The sequence below is a fragment of the Carya illinoinensis genome, chromosome 2, assembly GCF_018687715.1.
Source record: "Carya illinoinensis cultivar Pawnee chromosome 2, C.illinoinensisPawnee_v1, whole genome shotgun sequence".
Lineage (NCBI taxonomy): Eukaryota > Viridiplantae > Streptophyta > Magnoliopsida > Fagales > Juglandaceae > Carya > Carya illinoinensis.
Genome location: NC_056753.1, coordinates 35,061,197 through 35,088,139, shown reverse-complemented (window position 1 = coordinate 35,088,139; position 26,943 = coordinate 35,061,197). Strand labels below are relative to the sequence as shown.

General features: G+C 37.2%; 3 protein-coding genes across 6 annotated transcripts; all 3 read left to right on the top strand.

The window, feature by feature from the left end:
* The first annotated feature begins 627 nt into the window (after positions 1-627).
* Positions 628-14,274, top strand: LOC122301316 (alpha-taxilin). Of its 4 annotated transcripts, XM_043112566.1 has the most exons (13): positions 628-788; positions 1,151-1,377; positions 1,458-1,532; positions 2,172-2,260; positions 3,284-3,392; positions 4,098-4,165; positions 4,397-4,474; positions 11,067-11,131; positions 12,040-12,106; positions 12,195-12,377; positions 12,943-12,999; positions 13,128-13,223; positions 13,959-14,274. In XM_043112566.1, exons 2-13 carry the CDS (start codon positions 1,179-1,181, stop codon positions 14,079-14,081), a joined length of 1,209 nt encoding a protein of 402 aa, XP_042968500.1. In that variant the 5' UTR covers positions 628-788; positions 1,151-1,178; the 3' UTR covers positions 14,082-14,274. The 4 variants fall into 4 exon arrangements, 3 of the variants coding, with proteins under 3 accessions (XP_042968500.1, XP_042968501.1, XP_042968499.1); XM_043112565.1 differs by having other exon boundaries at positions 629-788; positions 1,151-1,575; XR_006240167.1 differs by lacking the exons at positions 13,128-13,223; positions 13,959-14,274 and adding an exon at positions 12,499-12,584 and having other exon boundaries at positions 1,151-1,575; positions 12,706-12,998.
* A 1,185-nt stretch (positions 14,275-15,459) lies between these two features.
* On the top strand, positions 15,460-18,126 carry LOC122301315 (general transcription factor IIF subunit 2-like). The gene is made up of 6 exons (XM_043112564.1): positions 15,460-15,770; positions 16,814-16,928; positions 17,238-17,368; positions 17,466-17,516; positions 17,625-17,756; positions 17,944-18,126. The coding sequence occupies exons 1-6, from the start codon at positions 15,537-15,539 to the stop codon at positions 18,049-18,051; spliced, it is 771 nt and encodes a 256-aa protein (XP_042968498.1). The 5' UTR covers positions 15,460-15,536; the 3' UTR covers positions 18,052-18,126.
* Positions 18,127-18,667: 541 nt separating this feature from the next.
* On the top strand, positions 18,668-21,541 carry LOC122301314. The gene is made up of 4 exons (XM_043112563.1): positions 18,668-18,939; positions 19,686-19,842; positions 20,180-20,473; positions 20,728-21,541. The coding sequence occupies exons 2-4, from the start codon at positions 19,708-19,710 to the stop codon at positions 21,346-21,348; spliced, it is 1,050 nt and encodes a 349-aa protein (XP_042968497.1). The 5' UTR covers positions 18,668-18,939; positions 19,686-19,707; the 3' UTR covers positions 21,349-21,541.
* Positions 21,542-26,943: the final 5,402 nt, after the last annotated feature.

Sequence of the window (26,943 nt, the reverse complement as noted above, 5' to 3'; positions counted from 1 at the left end):
ATAGGGAACAGGTTCCACTAATTTAGACCTTTAAAAGAACAGGTTCCATTAAACGGCTTCCGAAGGACAAAAAAGTAGTGTTCTTGCCAAACAACTTGCAAAGATCTTGAAATCAAAGATGATTATATATTCCAACATGTATACGAGGAGAAAGTTTATCCGATTCATCATCATATCATAAAACATCGACATCCTTAGCATAGATAAATGGTATTTGTAATCTTAGGACATGCAAGTAATACATTTTTTTTTTTTAAAGTTCACATATTCTAAAATTATATTTAGTAAAATATAGGCGATAAAAATTTTCTTTTCTAATAACAAACCTCATTTTTCTTAAAAAGAAGTACCCAATCCTTGTATGCCTTAATATTGGAAGTAGAATTACTCTTTGCCCAAGATTACTAAAAGAGTGGGACTTGACATGCGCATACGATCACTAAGTAACGAAAGCTATTTGAATAATGTTATTTAGCACCATTTTTTTCTCCCTCAAATTATTATTAATGTATTTAATTTTTTTTAAATGATTAAAAATATTATTATTAGTGTATTTATATATATTTTTCTTTAATATTTAGAAAAATAGAAATAAAAAATACACAAAAACATCAATTTGAACTAATAACTCTAAAGAAGTAAAATGGTGGTATTTTCCTTTTCTTCCATAAGATTAATAAGAATAAATACCTGCCCATTTCCCTTAAAACGTACGACGACGACGACCACTGCTACACCTGGGATTACTCTCTTGCTCTGCCGAACAATTTCATCGATACATCTGCCCGGTAATTTCTCTACTTTTTTTTTTAAAAATTTTTTATAGTATTTTTCTTTTGGCCGACGCACTCTATCTCGGTTCGTAGTTCCTGATCAATCCCTGTCTACAACTCAGATCGCTTAATTTCCCTCCATATAGACATACATGTATCTATTAATTATATAGAAATTTATTTGTTCATGCACACACAAGTGAGGTAGTGCCTATCTTGTTACAATTATAAAAGTTTAGATTGGAAGTGTAAGGGAATTGTAGAACCGATCTGAAACTAGGGTTTTGATTTGTGCTCTCTTCCATCTCTGGCATTTCGGCTTCTCATGGTCGGATGTTATGTTTTGTACGCACCTTTACCTTGAATTGTTTCCCCAGGAATATTTTGGCAAGCAACTGGGGTAAGATGGTGAATTCAGATGCAAACCAGCTTCCTGAAGTGGATTCATTGCCAGATGGATTTGTTGAGGGCTCCACAGAACCACTGGCTCCTCCAACTCCAACAGTTGAACAAGAGAAACCACGTGGAGATTACAAGGAGGGTAGTTTCTCAGAAATTGATCATTCGGATGAGTTGGCTGCAAATGAGTTTCAAACAAGCCCAGGTAGTGAAGAGAAGACCCAGAAACTTCGGACTTTTCCAGTTCCGTTGTCTGAAACAGATAGTTTTGATGTTTCCGAGCAGACACAAGGTTCACAGGGCTCTCAAGACGCATCTACTGTTCCCGAGGCATCAGATGGGGTAGTCAGATGCAGCAAGGTAAAAGAACAAGTTCAAGCAGATTGTCAAAGTTCGGAGAGATGTAATTATCTTTACTTTGTCATTTTCCTTTTTCTTTTTTCCCTTCTTAGCAATGAATTGATTTTTTCGTGTGGTGAATTGCATAGAACACTTCTCTTATGATAGGTGTACAGTAATAACATTCTTTGCTGAAAGAACTCGATCGATTATAAAGAAATATTGGTGTGAAGCCTGTTGGAAGGATGGAATTCTGTTTTTTTTTTTTGGGGGGGGGGGGGGGGGGGGGGGGGGGGGGTTAGATATTTTGCATGTGAACGAAGTGAATGAAGGTGAAGAATGAACCATTACGCGCTCTTTCTCTCTCATACACACACATACAAATATTTAACTTGAAAATATGCCATCTACACATTTATCTCAGAAAAAGAACTGCTAGTATAATTGGAGAGACGTTCTCCCAGAAATTAAATAACAGAATAAATAATTGTAGAGTTGCGATTGTACTGGTGTTTTTTGCGAGTTCTTTCCATAAAGACAATGGAATAGAAGTCAACTGAAGATGTGTGTCTCTGTGTGTGATGTTGTTGAAACGTGTGTGGAATCATTTGCTGGTTCTTTTGGTTTTGGCCTTTTGATATTACTCTTTCTTTGTTACAGCTACTGAGGGGAGCTCAGAAGCATCAGCAACCCATTTGAAGGATATATCTTCACGAGAGAGTGCTGATACTGCGAAAAATAGAAAACCAGTTAGTAATATCATATTGCTCAATTAATATTTTTAATACATTCAGTGGTAAAAGCAATTAGCTTTTTTATTTACTTATTTTACCTTTTTTGTTCTCTCTCTCTCTCTCTCTCATATATATATATATATATATATATATTCTGATTAGTTCTTTGAACTTTTTTTTTACAAGCTGAAGTAACTTAAATTTAGCTTCCATGGACTAAGCTGATTGTTGTAGGTGGCATACCCATTCTCTGGTATACAAGAATTTTCTGCAAATTAGTGCTATTTGCATAATATGTTTTTCTTTTAGCAGATTACAATGTCTATGGTAAATTCGTGTTAAGTCATCTGAGGAAGAATATAGTATCAAAGTTTATTATAAAACTAGCCAGTTCACCTGTGCATTCTTCGTGTTGAACTTTGATGGTTTATTCAATTTTTTTTACTTGTTTGTTGCGATCTCTTTTTAGGTGACTTCTAACTTAAAATTTTCTTCTTCAATACTCTACTCCTAGCGGCTGCCTCTATAAATTTTAATGTGTTGAGTTTCATGATTTCCTTATTTTTTATTTTTTCTAATTTGGTATCTCTCTTGTAAGCATCCTATGTACTTGAATTATATCTTTTGCATTTTTTAATGAAGTTTTCAATTACATGTAAAAAAGTGAGTTTGACAATTTCTACCCAAGTGGGGATCATACCCGTATGTCATTATGCTAAGGTCTAAGAGTCATTATAAAATGCCACAACAATTGTGTGAGGAAGATGCTAGAAATAAGAGCCATTACGCAAAAAACTCTCTATTGCTGGATTCAGCTAATAATAGTCCTAAATTTTCCAGGCCCTCAATTATACCTTCTTTGTTTATTTATCAAAAAAAAAAAATAGTCCTAAATTTTCCAATTATCTAGAATTGATTTCTTGTTGCATTACTTTTTCTCCATTAGTGGGTGCTTTCTCTTGTATACCTTGTGTACATCCGGTTGCATCCCTTTGCGTCTTAGTGTAATTGCTTTACTTATAAAAAAATTTGCCCCAGGAAACCACTGGAGCGAAATGTAGGAGTGCAAAGCGGACGTTCAAATCAGAAAAGGAGTTTTTAGAGTTCACTCTGAAGTATCAGCAAGTTCTAGCGGAAAAAGATGCTGGTAAGTTGAATTGATTCCACTAATGTTTAGGCCAGCTTATAAAAAGGCTTAAATGTCTTAAGATTCTTCTGCGCGGCAGCACAGGTAGGCTGCACTTACTTGGTATAAAACTAAGAAGTAAAAGAATTATAATTCCATAAATTTAATCAAAATTAGTTAAAGTGACCCTTGGAAAGATGTAACATATCATGTAAGAGAAGTTGACTATGTCTCCCCTTTCTAGTGGAGTTTACCACAATACAGCTATAGTAAACAATATGATTTCATATTAGGTCCATCTGTAATTTGTTAAAAGAAATCCTCAGTTTTCTTTAGGCTGTGGAACCAGCAGTCTTTGCTTTGGAAAGGGTGCTGAATTTTACTTTTCTGAAGACATTTTGAATCAGAGGGTATGTAGGCATTGCTAACAGATATCATAAGTGGAAGCTTTTTCAATAACTTCAAAATCTACCTTCAAACTTTATGAGCGGCTCAAAACAAATAGATATTGATACCCACTGTGTACATTAGAGTAACAGTCTTGTGCATTATTTCTTTTTTCATTTTAAAAATGATATTTTTGTTGGCATATGCATTACTATGACATCCTTAATTATATCTGTACATGCCTATCAAGAATATATATATATATATATATGTACATGTCATCTAATAACGATCCGTGTACACTGATATTCTTCCATTTACTTCCCCTTGTTCATGTAGCCATTACTGTGCGAGATAAGCTTGAATCACTATGTAGGGAATTACAGCGCCAGAACAAAATGCTAATGGTATACTTTCGTTCAGACACTGTATCTAATATATTCATGTTATCTATTTTATACACAATTAGATAGCCAATGTTTTTATGTGTAAGTTCTTATATTGTGGTGTGTACTTCAATACTTATGTTGATCCTCTTACAAATTGCTTTGGAAAGTTTTGTAGTTGATTCCTTTTGTACTTCAAGTTATAGCATTTGTCTTCCTGGAAAGAGTGACGGCTTCCTGATTTTATTGCAGGATGAATGCAAACGGGCATCCATGGAAGGGCAAAACCTGAGATTAGATTTATCAGCCAAGTTCCAAGATGCGATAAAGGTTCAATTAATTTTTTCTTTATTTGATTGAGAATCTGTGACTTATCTTGACATAAAGTTAGCTCAGTAGGTTATGTGGGATATGCTTGCTTTTTCCCTAATTTTTTGTAGAAAGACCATAAAATGTAGCTGTGGTAATTGTTTTTTTTTTTTGAGAGAAGTTAAAGAGTATATTAATAAAAGAATAGGCAAAATACCACGTTCAGTACAAAGAATGTCCTAGATTATGTAGGATCCACAGACGTAAGAAAATCATGTAGGCTTTGGCCATTAAAACTAATAGCAATAGCCCAAGTACAAAGAGTTCTAAAAAAGAAAACTTTCAGCTCCTCCATTGATCTCTCTTTGTCCTCGAAAGTCCGTTCGTTGCGTTCCTTCCATATGCACCACATAATGCATATCGGGATCATCTTCCAAATCGCCTTTATCTGGTTATTGCCTCTCAAACCTGTCCAGCTAGCAATAGCCGCCACCACTGAATCTAGCATAACCTAGCCCAAGTCGAGTTTACGAAAAACCTCATCCCATAACCCTCTAGCTACCTTATAATGTAATAATAGATGGTCTACGGATTCACCCCCCTTCCTGCACATACAACACCAATCTATAATGATAACCCTCCGTTTTCTCAAATCATCCGTTGTGAGGATCTTACCCAGAGAAGCGGTCCACATGAAAAACGCAGCTTTGAGAGGCGCCTTGTGTTTCCAAAATTTTTTCCACGGGAACTGAGAGGGTTGCCCTTGTATTAGGGCCTTATAGAAAGCACGGACTGAAAACAGTCCTTTTCCCGATGGTATCCACCACAATGAATCTATAAGCTGATTACTTGGTTTGGTTGAATACAAAAGACTGAAAAAGGCTTCAAAAGTGTCCATTTCCCAATCTTGTGCCGCCCTGCTGAAACTGACGTTCCACTGGATATGCTCCCCCACTACCACCATGACTTCCGCCACTGATTTATCTTTGTCACTTGCCACTGCAAATAGTGTTGGAAATAAATCTTTAAGTGCACGATTACCACACCAAGTGTCATACCAAAAATTAATCCTGTTTCCTTCTCCTAGACTAAACCTAGTGTATTGAGAGAAAACCCCCCATCCTTGTCTGGTATATTTCCACACTCCCACGCCATACGCCCCTCGCACTTCCTTAGTGCACCACCCACCCCATAAACCCCCGTACTTACTTTCAATCACCACCTTCCAAAGAGCATCTGGTTCTCTATGATATCTCCACAGCCACTTGCCAAGTAGCGCCTGATTAAAGGTTTTTAGCTTTCTAATGCCCAACCCGCCACTCGAGATGGGTCTACAAACCTACTCCCACCTGACAAGATGATATTTGAACTCCTCCCCTATTCCGCCCCACAGGAAGTCACGTTGTAATTTCTCAATGTGGAGTGCTACCCTTGCTGGAATGGGAAACAAAGATAGGAAATAGGTTGGGAGGTTAGAAAGAGTACTCTTTATTAGCGTGATCCGGCCCCCTTTAGAAAGGTACATTCTCTTCCACCCTGCTAAGCGTTGCTCGACTTTCTCAATCACTGTGTCCCAGAGCGTAATAGCTCTCGATGGAGCCCCCAACGGGAGACTAAGATATGTCATGGGAAGAGTAGCAATCTTACACCCTAGAGTATTAGCCAACTGTCTTAAGTGCTGAACCCCACCCACCAGCACCATCTCTGATTTGTCCAGATTCACTTTTAAACCTGAAACTACCTCAAAGCATAGAAGAAGTGCCTTCAGTACTCGAACCTGTGATTGATTCGCCTCACAAAAAATTAGGGTGTCATCTACAAACAACAGATGAGAAATGTTAATACTACCCCCTCCTGGGGTTCCAATCGAATAACCAGTCATCTTTCCATTTGCCATCAGTGCTACTATCATTCTGCTCAAAGCCTCCATCACAATAACAAAAAGTAATGGAGACAGCGGATCTCCTTGTCTTAGGCCTCGAGTACTGTTGAAAAAACCAGTAGGGCTTCCATTTATAAGAACTGAAAATTTTACCGTAGATATGCACCAACGGATCCATGCTCGCTATCTCTCCCCGAAGCCACACTTCCCCAAAATGTCAATAAGAAAATCCCAATTAACATGATCATATACTTTCTCCATGTCTAACTTGCATATAATCCCTGGTATGCCAGCCTTCAATCTAGTGTCCAGGCATTCATTAGCGATGAGCACAGCGTCTAGAATTGTCTATCCTTTACAAAAGCATTTTGGGGCTTAGAAATTATCTTCCCTACAGCCTCGCTAAGTCGGTTTGCCAGTACCTTGGATAGAATCTTATAGACCCCATTGACTAGGCTAATGGGCCTATACTCCTTAATATCCTTTGCCCCCACCCTTTTTGGAATCAAGGCTAGAAAAGTTGCATTTAAGCTTTTCTCGAACTTTCCATACGAATGAAACTCCTAGAACACCTTCATAAGATCATCCTTTAGAATCTCCCAACAAGTTTGAAAAAATCCCATGGAGAAACCATCAAGACCCGGGGCCTTGTCTTTAGTCATTTTCCTTACCACTTCTAATATCTCTGGTTCTTCAAACGGCCTCTCCATACGACTAACATCAATTGGCCCAATGGATTCGAACGCCATACCCTCTAGCTTTGGTCTCCACCCCTCCTGTTCAGTGAGAAGTTGTTCAAAAAAATGAACCACGTGATTGTTGATCACCTGCTCATCCCTACACTCTGCCCCATCAATCTTCAGCATCTCAATGTTGTTGGATCTCCTGTGAGAATTAGCTACTCTGTGGAAAAACTTAGTGCTACGATCACCTTCTTTCAACCATAGCGCTCTAGACTTTTGCCTCCACGAGATCTCTTCTAATAGGATAAGCCTCTCAAGCTCTACAACCAAAGCTAGCTTTTGGGCTACTTCCTCCGGATTCAAAGGCCTTGACTCTTGAACCCTTTCTAGATCTTGTATCTCCCTTAGCTTTATCTTCTTGAGTTCCCCGACATTACCAAAAGACTGCAAATTCCATAGCTTTAAATCTTGCTTTAAAGCCTTTAGTTTTCCAGCAAAAATGAAACTAAGGGTACCCTGGATCTGGTATGAAGACCACCACTGTCCGACCCTATCCACAAAACCTTCTGATTTCAGCCACACGTTTTCAAACTTGAAGTGCTGCCTCCTTCTTTGAATCCCCCCACAATCTAACATGATAGGCCAATGATCCGAGCACAAACGAGGCAGTCTCTTTTGCCACACCTCAGGAAAGTGGATTTCCCACTCTGGGGAAATTAAAAATCTATCTAATCTAGACCAAGTCTGATTATTAGCCCACGTATATAAACCACCTGCCAGTGGTATATCCACGAGGTTCAGCTCAAAAATGCATTCCGAAAATTCAGACATTGCAGGGCGCATTCTTCTATTTCCAAAACACTCACTTGTGAATCTTATAGCATTAAAGTCACCACCAATACACCGCGGAAGGTCCCACCAACTATGTAGACCAGCTAGTTCATCCCACAATAGTCTACGGTCCCTGTCTATGTTAGGACCATAGACACCTGCAAAAGCCCACTTGAACCCGTCACTCACACTTCTAAAGGAGCATGCTACTATGAACAAACCCACGGCCACCTCCATTTTCTCCACCACCCGTTGGTCCCACATCAATAACACACCTCCCGAGGCCCCATTAGCTGCCAAAAATGCCCAATCAATATAAACACAGCTCCATATACTCCGTATAATGTTCGTAGTAACCGTTTTCAACTTCGTCTCCTGTAAACACACAATGTCCGCATTCCATCCCCGCAATAAGTTTCTTACTTGAAGGCGCTTACCGGCATCATTTAGACCACGGACATTCCAAGAAATGATTTTTGGTTTCATTTATTGGAAGAAGCTAGCCCTTTCCCTTTTGATCTCTCCCTGCTTGAGCTACCTTCAAAATTCATCGACCAAGTTAGCCTATTGAGTTCTCGCTGTTTCTTGGACCCCGTTTTCCGTTGTTGTTGATGACTCACTTCAATGGCGGTAAGTAACGCTATGAATTGCTCTTCATAACCTTCACACTTTAATCCCACCATGTCCTTAATGTCATTTGCTGTCTGGAACACCCAATCTGTTACGCTTGCTGAATCTAGGTACGTACACTTTAGGGGAATTGGATTCTGCACCCTAAAGTCCCTCTGTCCCTCTATGTTCAGGTCACCCGTCACTAAGCCAAGCTCCTCTCCATGATCATTTGATCCCTGTAATAACCTCTGTGAACTCTCTTCATCTGATAAGAACAATTCACTAGCCGAATCTTCTGCTTCACCATTCTCACTATTTTCCACCTCCACGATGGCACTGTTCATCCCTGAAATTCTCGGCTGGCCTCCACCCTTTTCCCCTTGTCCTGTCGGCATGAGCTGTACCATCTCCACAGTATGACAGCCTCCCGATATTAGCACCAAAGGATCTGAATCCCCTTGTCCCGTCGGCAAGCTCTGACTCCCCAAGTGCACTGCGTCGTTTTCCCCTCCCGTCGGCAGTTTCACCGGTGTTTGTTGAAAGGCCGACAGGTTCTGATCAGTCGCCATAGGTGGACCACCACTTGGAGGTGGAGGGAGCACCACCACAGGTTCTGGAGCAGGGTCTGCCGATAACAACTGGGTGAGTGGATCGACTTCGACGTCATCGCCGACCTCGGATCTGTTGCCTTCCGCTTCCGGTGACTTCGTCGGCGCCGTCTGTTGGTCGGACGGCCCTTGCTGCCGTTGCTAAGAAGTTTCTGGGTCGGGTACGTGCCCTTCGTACCCGGGTACCGGGTCTTTACCCCTAACCCATGCCTTCCATGCCTGGTGGGCCGGGCTCTTCTTATGATAAGGCCCAGGCCCAGGCCCAGCCCTAAAGGCTGGCCTTCCCACTCTATCCCTGCCCGAATGATAGCTATGGGCCATGGGCTTTGGCCTACAGCCAGCCCAACCCACTGCCCCTCCGTCCCACCTTAAGTGCTTTTGGTCATTATAAAAACTATGCCTTAAACGCATCGTTTCATCCCCTTCCTTATATGCCTCGACCACCTTTCTAACCCAGGACACTTCCTCCTGTAATTTCCTCACTTGGACCTGCAAATCACGTACAGCAACCAGCGTCTCCCTCACGTCTCTTCCATCCTCTCTCTCTCTAGACACGGCATCCTCTCTGAGACCAGCATACGTCTCATACGTTCCTTCCATTGTAACTGCTTCCTTGTAAGACTTCACCATCTTACCCCCTGGTTTCTTCTGGGCATCTACAGACTTGCCATGGCTGTTGCTTGCCACCTGAAGACTTTCCCGCAACACCTCATGCAGTTTTCTCCACCCCCAACCACCCTCTTCCTCAGGAATAAAGATGGCAATGTTTCGTCCCCCTTCCCCATAAACTGCCACCTTCACGTAACGGCCCCGACTGTTTGAGGACCTTTGTACAATGAAACTCCAGTAGCCTTCCCTCTTTGCCAAATAAAAATCTTCCCTTTTATCTGACGCACATCCCTCCAAAGCTCCCCCTAGCCATTGCACAGTTCCCAGTCCGAGAAGTAGCTCTTGTTTGAACCTCCTTCCTCTCTCTGAGATACAGATCAAGCCGCCCTCTCTTTTTACAGAAAATAACTTAGTTTCAATCACAAACTCTTTAATAAAACTCATCACGTAATACCGTCGACGTATAGATCACTAAGAAACCATCTTCGATGATGAAACTAACGTAGAAAGTTTTTTCACACTCGTACGGAGAGAAAATATTTCACGCTCAACTCACGTTTAATTCTAAACTATTTCATATGATGTCTTGTCTACACATCAATACTCAGCGCTGTGGTAATTGTTATGTAATATTTTTTAAGCCTTGCCAAGTCAGTTCCAACGTGAGATTTGCAAAATATATTTATGTGGTTGGAAGTTAAATCACTTTGCACATCTTTAGTGTCTCTTGTTAAGACATGCACACTTAGGCCCCGTTTGGCAACGCAACATATGTCAAGTATTCTCAGATTTTTCCTTCCCAAACATCACTCAATCACAAAGTACTTTTCAATTTCAAATATTCAACTTTTTCATCTAATCATTACAACTTTCCCAAACTCCTAAAGAAAACACAAAAAACAATGCTATTTTTTCAAATTTCAAAACGAAAATAATATTAAAAATTATATTCAAACAATTTTGCAACTTTATAATATTTTTATTCAACCTTTTCGATCTCCTTTCTTAAGGCCCAATAAAATATTTTAACTCAAACCATTTAACTACTTTCACAAATATACTGGGATATTCTAAATATCCAAACGGGCTTTTATTGCACGGGACTTGGTTTAGCAGGGAACAAATTGAGCTGTAACACAGTATTCATCAGTTTCAAACTGTGTGTTTGACATCACAGAATAATGCTCAAATAGGAGATTCCTTGAATAGATTTTTTTCCCCTTTCTCAATTTCTCAACTTAAAAGTTCCATTTCTTCTCATGTGATGTGATAGTGTTTTTTTCTTAGAGATTCATGTCAATTTATTGGGCCTTGTTATTATGTATTTAATTGTATGTATTCATCAAAAAAAAAATGTATTTAATTGTATGTATTCATTTCGGTTATAGGATGTGAGCAATAAGCTAGAAGAGCAAAAGGATGAAAGTCTCTCTCAGCTAAAGGAGAATGAGATGTAAGATGAAAGTCTCTCTCAGTAAATTTACAAGAAACTGTTGCATTGTTAATATATAATATACATTCACAAGAGACTGTTGCATGTTTTTGAGTTTCATTTACTTATTTAAAAAACAAGAGACTGTTGCATTATTAGTGAATGTCACATTATCAACTTGTGATGGTCCTTACAAAGATCTTTGTTAGGAATGATGAGAATGTACTGAATCTATTTCTGTTTTAGTTTTCCTGTTTTCTAGGGTGTAGTAGGTATTTCCTTTGTATACTTCTTGTGTACTTGGGCTATGCCTATTCGTGATGATAAAATTCTTATTAATTATCAAAAAAAATTATTAAGTTGTGATGGTCATTCATGCAGCATCACTAACATGTTCGTTTTTAAGGTACTTATAGAACTGAATCTTGAAAATGTAACCAAAAACTGAATGTTGCCCACGGAGTAATTCGTGTTCAGATGTTCCCAAAGATCTGATTATTTGCTGCGTTGGTTTTTTTATTTTGGTGGAATTTGTGCTTTTTTTGGGTAGCGGAAAACTTGAGTGGTATTGCTGGTGGCTATTTTTTGATGGCTTTGGCTGAGAGCAAAATGTAATGTAGTAAACCCCATTAGTGGGCTGCCAGAGATAAACTCGAGTATAAGAACAAGTTTTTCGGTGGGTTAAGGTTTGGTGGTGACATTTCCTGACAACTCAGAGACAGCATAAGTGTCTTGTTTCATTGTGGAAAATCTTTTATCCCGAGAACTCACCTTGTTGTACTACTGATGTTTTATCCGCATGTTGTACTAATTGATTGCTTGCCAACAAATAGAATATGATTTTCATCCATCGATGCCATATTTAATAGGTTGTTATAATTGTTTCTTTCATTTAATTCAAAATTATTGAGTACATTCTTCATATTCAGGCTAAGAAATAAGCTAAAAGAGCTAGTTGATCAGTACACTATTTCAGAGCAGCACTTTTCACAGAAGGTAAAACGTATCCTTTTCTTGTAGAAATGGGGTTCTTATTTACTTTACCATTTAACTTGATTTAGTTCTTGGAAATTTGAATCCACAGATAAAGCAGAAAACACTGGAACTTCAGATTGCTGATCTGAAAATTAAGCAACATGAGGAGAAATTGGTCCAGGAACAGTCCCGGATGAAGTTATATGCAGAACAGGTGTCACAATTATTGGCTACTGAAAAGAATTTGCGCTCACAGTTGACAGCTGATGGAGAAAAATTCCAACAATTTCAGGTATATTTCATTCCATGTTGTTTATTGCCTTGTGGTCAGCTGTCAATCTTAATATTACGAATTAATATTAAATTGGTTCCCAGTCTAAGAATCATTAATATATTCATTCTCATGGTTTTAGCCAGGACTATTCTCAACCTAGTGTGCCAGTGTCGTTTTCTTTTCTAACCCCAAAGCTATTGGCAACTTGTGGTTCTTTTCCCGACGGTATCCTTTATTTCATAATATATATATATGTATATATTTGACTGAAGAACTGTTGGGTGTACCATCCCAGCATTACTAAAGAAGAGCCAAGCTCATTCATGTTAACTTTCAAATTGATCAGTTGTTGTGAATAGCGAACCAGCCACTTGTCTTTGCATTGCAGCCTTCTTGTAGATGTGCTTAGACCATTCTCTTCCTCTTATGTTGGCCTCACTTAACATTCCCCCTTTTGTCATATAGACCTGTGAGGTACATGTTTGATCATCACACCGATAGTTCCTCCTGAGATTTTTGCCATGTATGTATGAAAATGCCCTGTCAATTTTGCCAGATCTAAATTGCTAAATTGATTTGGCAGGACGCTTTGTTAAAGAGCAATGAGGTTTTTGAAACATTTAAACAGGAGATTGAGAAGGTAATGATCACACTTTTCTTCAGTATTACATTTCACTAAGATGCATCTTTCCTGGCTGTTTTTTGTTTACAATGTCACCTGAATGATGTGTTCTGTTAAATCCATCTTTCAATGTCTGTAACAACTAGATGGAAAAATCAATCAAGGAACTCAGTAAGGAAAATTCATTCCTGAAGAGCAAAAGTGAGAAATCTGACGTTATTCTTACAGAACTTGTTGATGAGGTATGGTTTTCCTGCATCTTTGGCTTGCCTTCTGCACCCACACCTGGATGGCTTTGGCTTGAACTTACTTTCAAGTTTCATACCATGTACAGGATCTTTTGGCAGTTTGACCTTGTTAGCTTTCTAAGTTCACAATTCCTCATGCGTCTCCCATACTGTGCACTCAACTTTCTTCTGTTCAAAAATATGTTTTAAACCTTTTGTCTGCCATTGTCATTATCGGATGTAGGTACTATGCATTGGCTATAATATCATAGGTTTGACAGTAGCATTGCCTTGGTTCTATCCTTCCATTCTATTTTTTTCGCATGCTTGAATAATAAGGCTTCAAATTGTATGTTGCAGTCATACTGTAGCCTATGTCGGTGCCAAATCCCCTGGGAATGATTCTATGTGGGATGGGCATCTGTACCGGCTTGATGCAGTGTTGGCTTAGCTATTACCCGGCTTTAAATTGGTGATGCCTAAGAATTGCTAAAACTTGGATCAGTGATGTGAACAAATGATAGCTGCAAGCAGAAGGGCTTGTGTGGCGGGCCTGAAGTCTGTCGATAGATTTAATATTTCTTGTCCCTAGGAACTAGTGAGATCGCTTGCATTAGATGAATGCCATAGTGATGATAAATTGGTAGTTCCCAGAGGGGAATTTCTCCAATTTTTTAATGTTTTTTCATGTAAGTTGTATCGTTTCCTCTTCATAACCAAAAAGCTAAAAAATTTCTATTGTGTGATCAGCGGGAGCGCATGAAACAACAGTTGGAGAAAACGAAGAATCAGAAAGAAAAGCTGGAATCACTGTGCCGATCACTTCAAGCAGAAAGGAAACAGAGTTCCATTGAGGTCAAAAGTTCAGAATGAATTCGAGTATGAATGCCAAAAAGTTGAACTAAGAGGTTCAGAAATTATTTGGGAACGACTATTTATAATTTCACACCCATGTTTTGTTTAAGCTGTGGCTCCTTGTCAAAGAACAGCATAAAAAGATGAGAGTTATCTTCTGAGTGTAACTGTACGGAATTCTTTTATTAAAAAAAAAAAAACTGTTACATTACTCTTGAGTTCTAATTGTATTGGCCTTGCTATGTAGCCTTACATATATGAACTTCAAAGTTGAGTTAGAAAATCAATATTGGTTACAAAAATGTTATGTGCAATTACTTTTATCTACTCTTTTATACACTTTATTAATGTGATTGACTGCGTTACTCTTTTTAATATAAAAAAATTATTTTGATCAATCACATCAGTTGAGTGCGTAAAGATTATACAAAAGTAACTGCATGTAGCAAAATTATTATCTTTTTCTTACTTATCCAGTGGAACAACCAATTGATACGTCCATCCAATAGACAGCATACATGTTTTTGAGCCACCGAGGAAGATGCAAAAATATCTCATCTATCCCAATAAATATGGATCTAGCAATAGCTTTTCCGGCCAATTAATATTTGAATAATGTTAGGTATAAGGTTCAAATAAATTAATTATATGCAGTTAGTTTTTTAAAAATTAGATTTCACTAAAAAAAATGATAATTTTTTTACACTTTTTCAAAATGAAGTATACTTTAAAAGTTAAAACTCCTCTGGGTCTGGGTCTTTATCCAGCCAAACTCGTCTTGCAGTTCGAATAGAAATAAACAAAATGCTTAAATCTGACATTATTTAATATTAAAGTCTAATTTTTAAAAAATAACATCTAGTATTATAGAATTCGGGAATCTTTTTCTATCTGGGTTCGAAAGGTAAAAGATATTTATGATAAAATATTATTAAAAAAATATATATTGGTCTAAACTCTAAAGAGTGGTGATCATGATAATTGGATTATGTCTGTCTTAAGTTTAGGTGATAATTTTGTTGGAAAATTAAAAGTAAAATAGACAGATAGAATCCAGGTAGGTATACTTGTCATAAAAAAGAAAAAAAGAAGATAATAATCCAGGTACGTAGGCAGAATAAGAATTTCGTGGGAGTTTCACTAGATACAAGTATAGTTACGCATTAATCTGTGTGCTAATACTAATTTATTCATATTTAAAATTTAAATTAATATTATTTTTAATAAAATTTATTTTTTAACCAATTATATCATATTAATGTATAGATTAGTAGGTGATTATATTTGTAACTATATTTCTCCGTCTTGTGGCCCGCTCGGGCCGTTGTGTGTGTATATGTGAATATTGAATATACACACACAACGGATATGTGAATATTGATCGTTTGTTCTGTTTCTCCACAATTGCAGAATCTTGAAAATCCATTGCATATTTCGTTCTCTCTCTCTCCCTCTCTCTCTCACAGTGGCGCCATGGACGAGAAAGAAGACAGCTCCGCAACTGGCCAGAAAGAAGGCGACAATGGCATCGATGACTTGTTGGACACAAGCAAAGCGGAGAGAGCAACGTGGCTCTTGAAATGCCCTCACCTCATCTATACCTCTCTTCAGTCTCCACCCGATGACTCCGACCCTTCTCGCCCCGTTGCCAAAGTTCTCCTCTCCGTCGACCCCCTCCACTCCAACGACGACAACTCCGCCACTGAGGTACTCCACAAAGTACACTTACGTTGTCTACATACTAAATGTAAGTATGTATGCATGCATGTATGTGCTGGATTTCTAGTGTTCCATGGTTTATCTCTATGCATGCATGTCGGTTTTGTATTTGGATTTTTATTTTCTCTTGCATTAATAGGTGAGTTTTAAAGTTGTGTTTCAGTGTTTGTCTCCGGCCATTCATTTGATACAATTTGAAATTGGTTATTCTTTATTTTTTGGTTTTGAGAATATTGATACGGATCTTTAGGATTAGGAACAATGTTTTAAATTTGCATGGATTTTTGTTGCTATAATTTAAATTTTACACTTTCTCAGCATTCAACGTGGTTGTGTTTCTACATTTCGCCCTTCTTCTTTCTCTTTCTTTGGATGGATTCTCGCTGATGCTCGAGAATCTTGATCCTTGCCACTCTCTTTCTTCCAAAATGGGAATTTTATTTGGTTTTCTCAGTATCTGTTTGAACAGATTTGCTTCTGAATCAGAATTTTCAGTTGTCTGGTTCGGATTATACTGAAGTTCTCTATAACAGTTTCTGCTCAGTTTGGATTATTGGTTTGAATTTTCTTAAAAAAAAAAAAAACAAAGGTTTTCAAATCTTTAAAGAAAGATTACTTCTTGAGTTGAGCAAAATTTTGTAGATATTACATATAACAGGGCCGATCATCCACAATAAAAGTCCGCTTCAGGCTTTCCATGCATCCCTCTTGAGTACTCCTTTGGATATGCTCTCCTTCCAAGTGCCTTAATTTTTTTCCACTAACTAGAAAAAATAAATAGGTTTTTTTTTTTTTTTTTTTTGGGGGGGGGGGGGGGGGGGGGGGGGGGGGTGTAAATATATAGAAATCCTTGATGTTTCTTTTTGATTGTCTATATATCTTTGGGGATATTATTTCCTTTTGTTGATCACTATTTACCATGAAATAAATATTCACGTTCAAGGAGAAGCTAGCATTGGGTCCTGTTCATTGTATATCGATCCTGATCTTCTTCCCTTTGTCTTTACCCGCGTTGCTTAAATGATGCTCAGTTCACAATGGAATTAATGGCTGGCACTGAACCTGGAAATTTACCCAAGTCTTACTCTATGGATATGTCGTCTGAAGACTTGGTTCCAATGTTGGTGTTTTCTGAGTCATCACAAGGTAGTTCTGAAACTCAATTTGCAAGAATGGATTGCTTTGTGATATTTAATTTTCAGTTTGATATGTAACTAGATCACATTTATTGACACTGCCCTATTCAGCTAAAATTTGACCTACCACGTGTAGTTCATGCAAATAATTCATGCTTTCAGAGCCCCATAAGCTACTTTTTCCATTATTATGATCAATTTTAGATGTATTTTGGCTTGTTTTTTTAACATCTCTAATTGTTCTTTGAGAACTGTACGATCGTGAGTTTGGCAGACCCAGTACTCATGAACTGAGCAAATTCCTGGCTTGGTATTGTAGGGAAGTGTTGTGTGGAAGGAAAAATACTGAACAAACTTGGCGTGAAGCCCCATGACAAGGATATTGACAACTATGGGAAACTCTTCCGCGAAAGGTTGAATAAATATAAGGCCAAGAGTAGACAGATACAGGTCTCCTTTTTATACTTCACACGATACATATGATATTCTTAACACAGATCATATATAGTTTAATCACGTTTTGTATTATTTCATCAACTTCCTCCAGGTGATCAGCAACGAGGATGCACGTATGACTCCAATGCCAGGGATGTTTGGTGTAAATACTGCTCCTTTCTTTTTGCGTATAATATAGTACTTATCTTAAATTATTTTGGGCACTTACTTTGTTCAGCCACTGCATATATATATATATATATATATATAGGATAACAAGATAATGGCAGCTAAAAGATGTAGAAGGGATCGCAGTGAAATGGAAGAAATTATGTTTAAGCTGTTTGAAAGGCAACCAAATTGGACTTTAAGACAGCTTATCCAGGAGACAGACCAACCTAAAGTAGGTTTCTTCTATCCAACAGAACCCACTTTTTTATTTGCTTGCTTCCTTAATTATATATATATATATATATATATATATATATATTGTTCTAATTATTTATTATAATCTGTGTTGGTTGGGTTGAGGGATCGAGTTTCTCATTTGATCATTTATTACTGAATATTTGTCATGTTTCTGCATGCAGCCATTCCTGAGAGACCTGCTTAAAGACCTATGTGTCTTCAATTACAAGGGATCTAATAAAGGATCTTATGAGCTGAAACCACAATACAAAGTAAACAAATTGGAGTAATGTTACGTGCAAGTTCCAATCTACAAGGCTTTCGTAAAAATGTGTATCCCATAAAATAAAAAGAGAGTTTTTTCACATTTTTCCATGATGAGATCCACTTTTTTTATATAAATCTTGTACGAGGCATGTGAATTTGAGGTTTGTGTATATCATTTCTCCGCAGTCACAGAATATTTTGGTCTGATTACAAGTTTATAATCATCCAGAATTAAAATGCTTTCATCATCAATGCAAGGATGATATGATGATGGGCTAATTCACTTTCTCGACTTCATACTTATATGTTCGGATAATAAAATTTAAATGATTTAATTAAAAATAAAAAATTGAGATTGGATTAGTTAAATAGCTTGGCCCGTACTCAAAAGCCCAGCCCATGATACAATGCCACGGCCCATTATATTGATTTGAACGGGACAATGCAACTTAAGATTAGCCCATGAATTACCGCTTAATGTACAAATTCTGAGTTTCCAACACAAATTCCATTCCTCATGATTTTCGGTGCATGATCTATGTTGGCAACGTGTCAGAGTTTCATTTGTTTAGCAGATTACAAATATGTACGCACGACTTTTAGATTCGGCAAGCCTCCTCAACAACTGGGGCGTGTGTTGACCTTCTCCACCATCCCAAAAAATAAGTAAGATATAACTTTTCCAACTTGGTGTCCTCTGCTCTCTCTCTCTCTCTCTCTCTCTCTCTCTGTGTCTGGCCTCAACCTCAACAAAGTGCGTGTGTCTACCACAACACCATTTACTCTCTCTCTTTCTCAACCTCTTTCATCCTTTACTCCTACTGCTCTCCGATTCCTTTCTTCTCTCGTCTCTCTTCTTTCTTGCTTTCGGTCTAGGATTTGTGCCCCTTTCCCTTTCCAAGCCTCTCCAGGTAAATTATATATGCATATGTGTGTGTGTGTGTGTATGCGCGCGCGCATAAATGTGTGCTTCTATACTTGTATTGATTCCTGATATATATATATATATATATATTATGTAATTTTAGCTCAGTCGCCTGTCGATTCAGTTTGCATGATGTCTTATATTGAAATTTAATCTGATCTAAATTAAATGACTCTGAAAATAGATTGATAATTAGGAGATTTGGGTCTGTTACATAAATCAATAGTCTTTGAAAGTAAGAACGCCCGATGGCTTTAGGAATGCTAGACGGGTTTTGAATTGGTTTTCAAAAAAATGCGTTACATGACTAATTTTGGTGATACAGAAGGGATTTGGGGATCTTTAGTTGAAATTTAGCCTTTTGCGGCACAAATAATTTGAGATTTCATTTGGATTGGGTTAGCTACTGCAACTAATCCTTCCTTCTCTGTTTCTCAACTTGATTTTTTCCCCTTTCTAATGATCATTCAAGCTTTTAACACCAGTTCTTTAGTTAATATCATGTGGCTGGATGGCGATCTTAGATGGAATACTCGCAACAGACATTACTTTCTTTAGTTAATATAAAAGTCACTCCCGGTTACAATTTCACTTCTTTATCACATGCCTCATCTTTTAGCTTTCCTGAATAGACTCTTTACGCTGGTTGATCTTGGTTTTGGAATTTCCAGTCTATTGTAGCACTGTGGGTCTGTGATTATGACATTGTTTATGCACTTTCCTGATGTGCAGGATACTTTGCTCTTCAATAGATATGGAATTTTTCTTCAGAGATCTAAATGAAGAATCTAAGCCTTCTCAGCTGGACATGCCTAGATGTCCATTCTTAAGGAACATTAACGAACCAACTAACTTCTCCTTTTCATCATCCCTGGCTTTCCCTATGCCTGTGAGTTACCTCTTTTGAATGGCTTGTTCTTGGTTATGAAATGATTTCTATTTGTTGCTATAGAATACATCTTATATATGGGCCCTGGCCTCACTTAGTGTATTAGATTGAAAGGAATTCCCATCTTATCTTTCTTTGTATAATTTTATTATCTGAACATTGAGCCCAGAAAATCATGTCTTCTTGAATAGCTAAAGCTACAAACTATCCTCCTGCTTAATATTTCAAACCCATGGCATGCATGTCTTGGGCTGGCATCGTGCTTCTATTGAGATTTTCCATGCCCACCTGGTGCTTAACTTAAATTTTTATGTGTTTTGTAAATTGTCCTGCTCAGGTACGTGCAGCCAAAGGTCCCATTTTTGAAGATGGTCCCAATTTTGATATGGCATTCAGACTTTTCCATGGGCATGATGGAGTAGTCCCCCTCTCTGCTAGATCATTTGTGAGTTTTGAGAAAGTAGAGCCTGAACCAGCCCCAGCCCACTTCAATCCTTTAGCTGCTAAGGCAGCCACTATTAGCCTGTCGTCCTTTGGACCTGGAGGGCCCTTCAGTTTCGATTCATTTTCTGAGAAATGGAAGAATCAGAAAAGGAAATCAAACTCATCCAAGAAAGAGTCTTCTTCACAGGTAATGTATCATCATTTGTTCAAACTATGATTTTCATATTTTGATTCTTCTATATGTATTCAACGTGAAGTCTAAATTATTAATTGGGAACTATTTTATGAACAACTAAGAATCTCATCAGTATACCGAATATTGTGGATTGAATTATCGAAGCTGACCAAGTGACTGGATTAGTTGCTATTCATTGAACTTCTATCATTATTCATCTTTCTCCTTTACTTATCTCTTGATAGTTTGTATGGTTACTCTTTTAGGGAGGAAGTTCAAAGCATGAGGCATTGAGCAACGAGTGGCTGCAAACGGGAAACTGCCCCATTGCAAAGTCCTACCAAGCAGTTAGCAAAGTTGTTCCCCTAGTTGCTAAGGCACTTCAGCCCCCTCCAGGCATGATATTTAAGTGCCCACCTGCGATAATTGCAGCCCGGGCAGCTCTAGCCAAAACTGCATTTGCAAAGAACCTCCGTCCACAACCCTTGCCTGCAAAAGTATTTGTGATTGGGTTACTGGGCATGGCAGCAAACGTTCCTTTAGGGATATGGAGAGAACACACTGAGAAATTCTCACCATCCTGGTTCGCTGCAGTTCATGCTGCCGTTCCATTCATAGCCATGCTGAGGAAGTCTGTGTTGATGCCCAAGACAGCTATGGCTTTTACCATCGCAGCATCAATTTTAGGACAGGTCATTGGATCGAGAGCAGAACGTCACCGAATGAAGGCAATAGCTGCAGATAAATTGGCTCTCAGAGCACCTGTTTCATCTAATCAGCTACATTTAGTGAAATCAAAAGGGGGACATTGTGGTGATATTGTGAGTTGGGATTCAGTTTCCCTTGAGGTGTCTGGGCCTTCTTCTCCAGCAGATGTTTATTGCTAAGGTTTTTGTTTTCAAGTTATGTTATCGTATATTATGTATATCCTTGTGTTGTACAAGGTGTTGTTATTCTTTGTATTCAACAAATCATGTGTGCTTTTTTCAAAGTCTTGGCTCTTTGTACCCTTCTCATTGAGGAAACTTTTCTGCTAATGAAGGAATAAAAGAAATAATATGGAAATGATTTCCTTGTCCATGTACTGTACTTTTCATGAGTGGAATTATTCAAGTTCGTTGCAAATGGTATTATGTGTGGTCAAGAAAGAAAGGAGGGTGGGGGAGAAGTAGGTACTACGTCAACCTCCACGGAATTTTCAAAAGAGACAGCTCCACAACTGCCGGATAAATTATGATACTTGGACAGCCCATTTAAGTTGGCTAGAAAAAAAAAAAAAGTTGGCTAGCTGTTCAGCTAATGCATTTTTTTCTACCAAATGTATTCAATTTGACTTGGTCCTTGTGTCGAACCGTCCACGTGGTCTCCGTTTTTCAATGCAAAGACAGACGAAGTAAGAGACGGGTGAAGGCCGCCTACCATGCTTTTGGAAAATGGTATTATTATTATTATTATTTATAAAAATAAATAAATAAAAATTCAGAAATTGGAGATCTTTCACGCTGTCCATCAGTACAGACGATTTAGTCTGACATTCCATTCCACCTTATGGGATTAGTATTAGATAAGCTTAATGAAGAGGACTGAATCTCTCCTTCATAAATGATATTGGTGAGTTATTGTACCGTCCAGAATATAAGGTTTCTCCCTGATTGCTCTCCTCTAGGTTGCTGCAACAGTGGCTTGTTCATCTTGAATTCAATCTCGAAATTATGTCAGTTTTCTGGGGATCGGATTCGGTAAGTACCACCAAAGTCCCTGATCTTATTGTTCTAAAACACTGTTTACTACTTTAGGGATCATGATATAAAGAACAGACTCAGACTCAGACTCAGACTCAGACTCGTATTGTAAAATTTGCCTCCTCCCCCTTTGTTGAAGAAACGGTTGGGTGCTACATAGAATTCAGTCGGTTGCTCTGGAAGTATAATAAGCTTTATGTCTTCAGGGACAAAGGTTTTGTCTTTTACTAGCAGTACACCTTTGTCCCCTAGACATGGATGGAACTTTTGACATCCGAAAATCCTAGAGATTGATTTAGGGAGATACTTTCGAGTATAGTGGGACAAAAGACAGCGTAAATGTCAACTCGCTTTCATCTGAAATATATGATTTCCGACCAAGCGATCTTCTTTATTATTTAATTTTCACGTTCCTCGCCCCTCAGCATCAAAAATTTGTTTGACCAAATCGCATCATCATGAGTAGTATATTTGGGCTGATTGGTTATCAGTATCAGAATCAAGAATTTAAAGGAGTCTAATCCAATTGCTACTCGAGCTTCTGCTATCGAAGATCAGTCACAAGTTCTGCTATATCACTGAGAAAGAACTTCTGCCATCGAACAGAGGAAGCCCAAGTGAACAGCATCAATTTGCCGTAGCAGTATTCGACATGCTGCCATCAGACGACTGGCACGTCATCACAGGATACTTTACAGCCAATGCTAACATTCCACAGTTTGGACTCCTTGCACCATTCAAACGACCAATGCATCATATGATCCCCGATTTATTTATATGTTTGCCATATCTATATACCATACTACCATCTCCACTTTCATCCCATATACCACATCTTATATAATGAGATAAAAGTAAGATGTCATGTAGTATATAGCATTACTATTTTTATCTTTATCTGTGTAATCTAATGGAGAAACGTTGGGGATGATAGCATTTTAAACTAAATTAATTAATATACCCGCACTTCTTCTACACAGATTTACCAACCAGCATTAAATGCAAACTTCAATATCACCAACCACACTGGGACCTGATTTTAGGTCAAAAAAATGAACTCTAGATTATATTGGCCCCCGCGCAGCCTCCGGTAAAACTCAGAGTCAGGCGTACGAAGTTTACCTTCAATCAGACCACCTACGCAAAATGAACAAAAGCGACAATTAAGGAAATGGAAAAAAATTAAATAAAATCTTGAAACACATATGTGACACCTCCAAATTCTGTTTGGGATCGGACGGACATTTGAAACGTCGACACATGCAACACAAGGTTACCTGCCCCCATTCATGACATATAAGATGTAATGTTCCTAATATGCATCTAACATTATGCAATATTCGCAGCGGATAGTTTTTTTTATTTAGCAATACTATGCACCAAATTGAAAAGATTCTAAATGCTTAAAACATACTTCATACATAAAGACTCATTGAGTAGATCACAACACTAGTCCAAAATGGTTATGATCCAAAAAGTACTAAAGATGCAACTCCATTGTACAAGTAGTAATTTATGTTAACTACTATATTAACATTGACGTTGCACCGTCGCTTAGTCAACTGTGTCTAGTTGATCAGCTCCTGATTCTCCTTCAGGTCCTGTAACAAGATCTACCATTCGGGGGGAATGGTAGTTGGGACTACCAAAGTGAGATTTGATTACAAATCTCAGTAAGTTAACAAAAAACTTCCACACAAGCTAATGATGCATGCATGATAGTAAAAACATAAATGCATAATCAAATTCATAAGTAATTAAAGCATAACTTGACGTACAACATAGCATAATTGACATAACTTAAAGTGAAATATGAACTGAACTTAACTTGACATGAACTTGATCTGAAACTTGACTTAACATGAAAAATACATACTCCACAGTTGTTGTGGCCCCATGTATTCTACGTGTAAATACATACTCCACAGTTGTTGTGGCCCCATGTATTCTACACAAACTTGACTTAACATGAAAAATACATACTCCATAGTTGTTGTGGCCCCATGTATTCTACGTGTAAATACATACTCCACAGTTGTTGTGGCCCCATGTATTCTACACAAACTTGACTTAACATGAAAAATACATACTCCACAGTTGTTGTGGCCCCATGTATTTTACGTGTCACAATTGCTGTGTCTCACGTAGTGTATGCGTCACAATTGCTGTGACCCCATACATAAGTAATCAAGATGAAACGTGACTGGAATACGAAATGATTGAAACCCTGATGTAACATAACGTGACTTGAATATAACTTGAAATACATGACCAACTTGAGATAGAAATATTTCGTAACATTGCATAACATATAATAGACAACATATTTAACATGACATACTTGCAACAGTGAATATTACATGACTTGACATACATGTAATAGATGGCATACTTAGCATTACGTACTTGTAAGGTACAGTAATACATGACAGAATATATTATGTAACAGATAAAAATTGACGACAGAATAAATTCTGTATAATAGACAATTACGTGATAACTTGGCATGGCATGACATATATGATAACACACATATATATACTGTAGTTCCTTTACTTAGCACACATACACAGTAGACTGCTAGTAAGTTAAAAACTAACTTACCTCAATCTCCGCGTTTCTTATAAAACTTCAAGTGCAACCACGAGGAACTGCAATTAGTGATTCTAAAAGTTAGAACTAAATCACTAATAATTTGAAATATGAAAAATACTAACTTAAAGAGTAAAATTTTCATTTTACTCTCTACATGTGGGAAAATGACCGTTTTACCCATAACTTAAGGATTTTGCATACTAACTCCAAAAGTTTCCAAAATTTACATTTCTCATGTAAATTTTGTCCTAAACTTAAATATCAACTCAGAAAAATTTAAAACAAAACACAACGATGAAGAACACACTATGGCCGAAATATCCATAGGTCATTTCCCTTGATTTTTGTTGCAATTCCTTCCAACTTCAAAACTCATGCTTAAACCAAAATTTTGCAACAAATATCTTCCAATCCTAAGTTCAAAACCATACTTAAAACATCCATTTAGAAAAAGCTAATAATTAACACCAAACTTTTTGTAAAAAAATCTAAGCACTTGAATCACAAGTTTTGACCTTAAATCAAAACATCTCCAAGAATTTCAAAAATCAAATCTTACTTCTAACATATTCATAATATCATCCTAACATCAACCATGCTTTAAATCATCAAACTAAAGTCACCAAAATCACAAAATAACATTTGGAGTTTTTGGTTTTATACTTAGTCTAAAAACAGAAACTTTTTCCTCAACTAGTTTTGATAAATCTCTTGATCTATGACTTATAAATATATGATCTTCAAACCAAACCATCACATGGTTTAAAAAGATGTCTTAAAACATATATAAGCTTCTAATTCAAGATCACATGGTTAAAAATTAACCAACACATAAATTTAGCCAAGAATATCCACACTTTGGCTTATTTGAATATCTCTTTGCATAAAATTTCATATCTTTGAAACTAACATCAAATATCTTCAAAATAATAATATAATATATATATAAGATACTTAGGATCCTCCAATAAAATTATTAAAGTCATTAGAATAGGTTTAGACCACCAGAGAGTTAAACTTTCTCAAAACAGAAACTGTTTTTCTTCTTTCAGTTTCTAAGTTTCTAAATTTAAGAAAATCTTTCATCAAAACCTTTAATCATGCAAAAATCCTCAACCAATAGTCACATATACATGTTAACAATACTCCATAAAAATTTCGGATCAATATCTATCCATTAGCTTGGTCAAAAACTCCAAACTATAACATATTCTCCAGTTTATTTTCCAGAATGACCTTTTTATAGTTTACATAATATTTGACTGACCAAATGATCTTCAAATGAGGCAAATAAGATATCCATATAAACTAGACTAAAAAAGGAACAACTTATATGAAGGAGATTTTATGATAAAACACTTACAAAAGCTTCGAAATACGTGTGCAAAAAACCTCCTAAAAGCTGACCGAGAGAGAATGTTTGATATTCTTTCAATAGAAAGTGTAAATGAAGATAATTTCGTGGGGAGAGGTGGCTGGAGATACTTATGGATGAGATATGAAAGAGATGAGGCTGGAGTTAAGAGTTGAATGTAGTTTTCTCTTATCCAAAATATCTATAAAAGATTATCTCATAATATTCTATCCAATAGTATCTACAAAAAATCAACTTAAGATATTTTTATCTAATAATATATATAAAAATCAACTCAAAATATTTTTACCCAATAATATTTATGAAAATTACCTCAAGATATTTCTTTTTATCCAATAATATCTACAGTTTTGAATAGACGTTTTGTCCGAAAATATAAAAAAATGTTATTACGCCATAAGACTTTAAATAACCCTCCGAGTCTAATGGCACAAATCATAATACATTTTGACACTTCTAACTATCTCCAATAATCAAAAACACACTTCTGATACTATAGTAAATAATAACACTAACTATGTAGTTAGATAAAAACTTATATGATTAATGGATTCGTGAAAACTTATGGAGTTTTCACAAGGTTCCTAAAGTTAATAAAAATTTCACAATTAAATTTTTAACGAGCTGTTACAACATCTCTGCAGTTCTGACTAAAAGACGAGCAATTGAGCGTTAGGTATTTATCCACGGGTGAGAACTTCGAAAGGAATCACAAAAGCACCGGAAGAAAACAAATGTCGAGCACCCAATAAAGCATAAAGGGTCAAATG

Excerpts from the sequence above, each read along its gene's own strand:
- LOC122301315 (XM_043112564.1), top strand. The coding sequence starts at position 15,537 with ATGGACGAGAAAGAAGACAGCTCCGCAACTGGCCAGAAAGAAGGCGAC. Across the intron at positions 17,369-17,465 it reads CCAAGAGTAGACAGATACAG|GTGATCAGCAACGAGGATGC; the intron begins GTCTCCTTTTTA and ends AACTTCCTCCAG. Across the intron at positions 17,517-17,624 it reads CAATGCCAGGGATGTTTGGT|GATAACAAGATAATGGCAGC; the intron begins GTAAATACTGCT and ends ATATATATATAG.
- LOC122301314 (XM_043112563.1), top strand. The coding sequence starts at position 19,708 with ATGGAATTTTTCTTCAGAGATCTAAATGAAGAATCTAAGCCTTCTCAG. Across the intron at positions 19,843-20,179 it reads CCCTGGCTTTCCCTATGCCT|GTACGTGCAGCCAAAGGTCC; the intron begins GTGAGTTACCTC and ends TGTCCTGCTCAG. Across the intron at positions 20,474-20,727 it reads AGAAAGAGTCTTCTTCACAG|GGAGGAAGTTCAAAGCATGA; the intron begins GTAATGTATCAT and ends TTACTCTTTTAG.
- LOC122301316 (XM_043112565.1), top strand. The coding sequence starts at position 1,179 with ATGGTGAATTCAGATGCAAACCAGCTTCCTGAAGTGGATTCATTGCCA. Across the intron at positions 2,261-3,283 it reads CTGCGAAAAATAGAAAACCA|GAAACCACTGGAGCGAAATG; the intron begins GTTAGTAATATC and ends AATTTGCCCCAG. Across the intron at positions 12,378-12,942 it reads AAAAATTCCAACAATTTCAG|GACGCTTTGTTAAAGAGCAA; the intron begins GTATATTTCATT and ends TTGATTTGGCAG.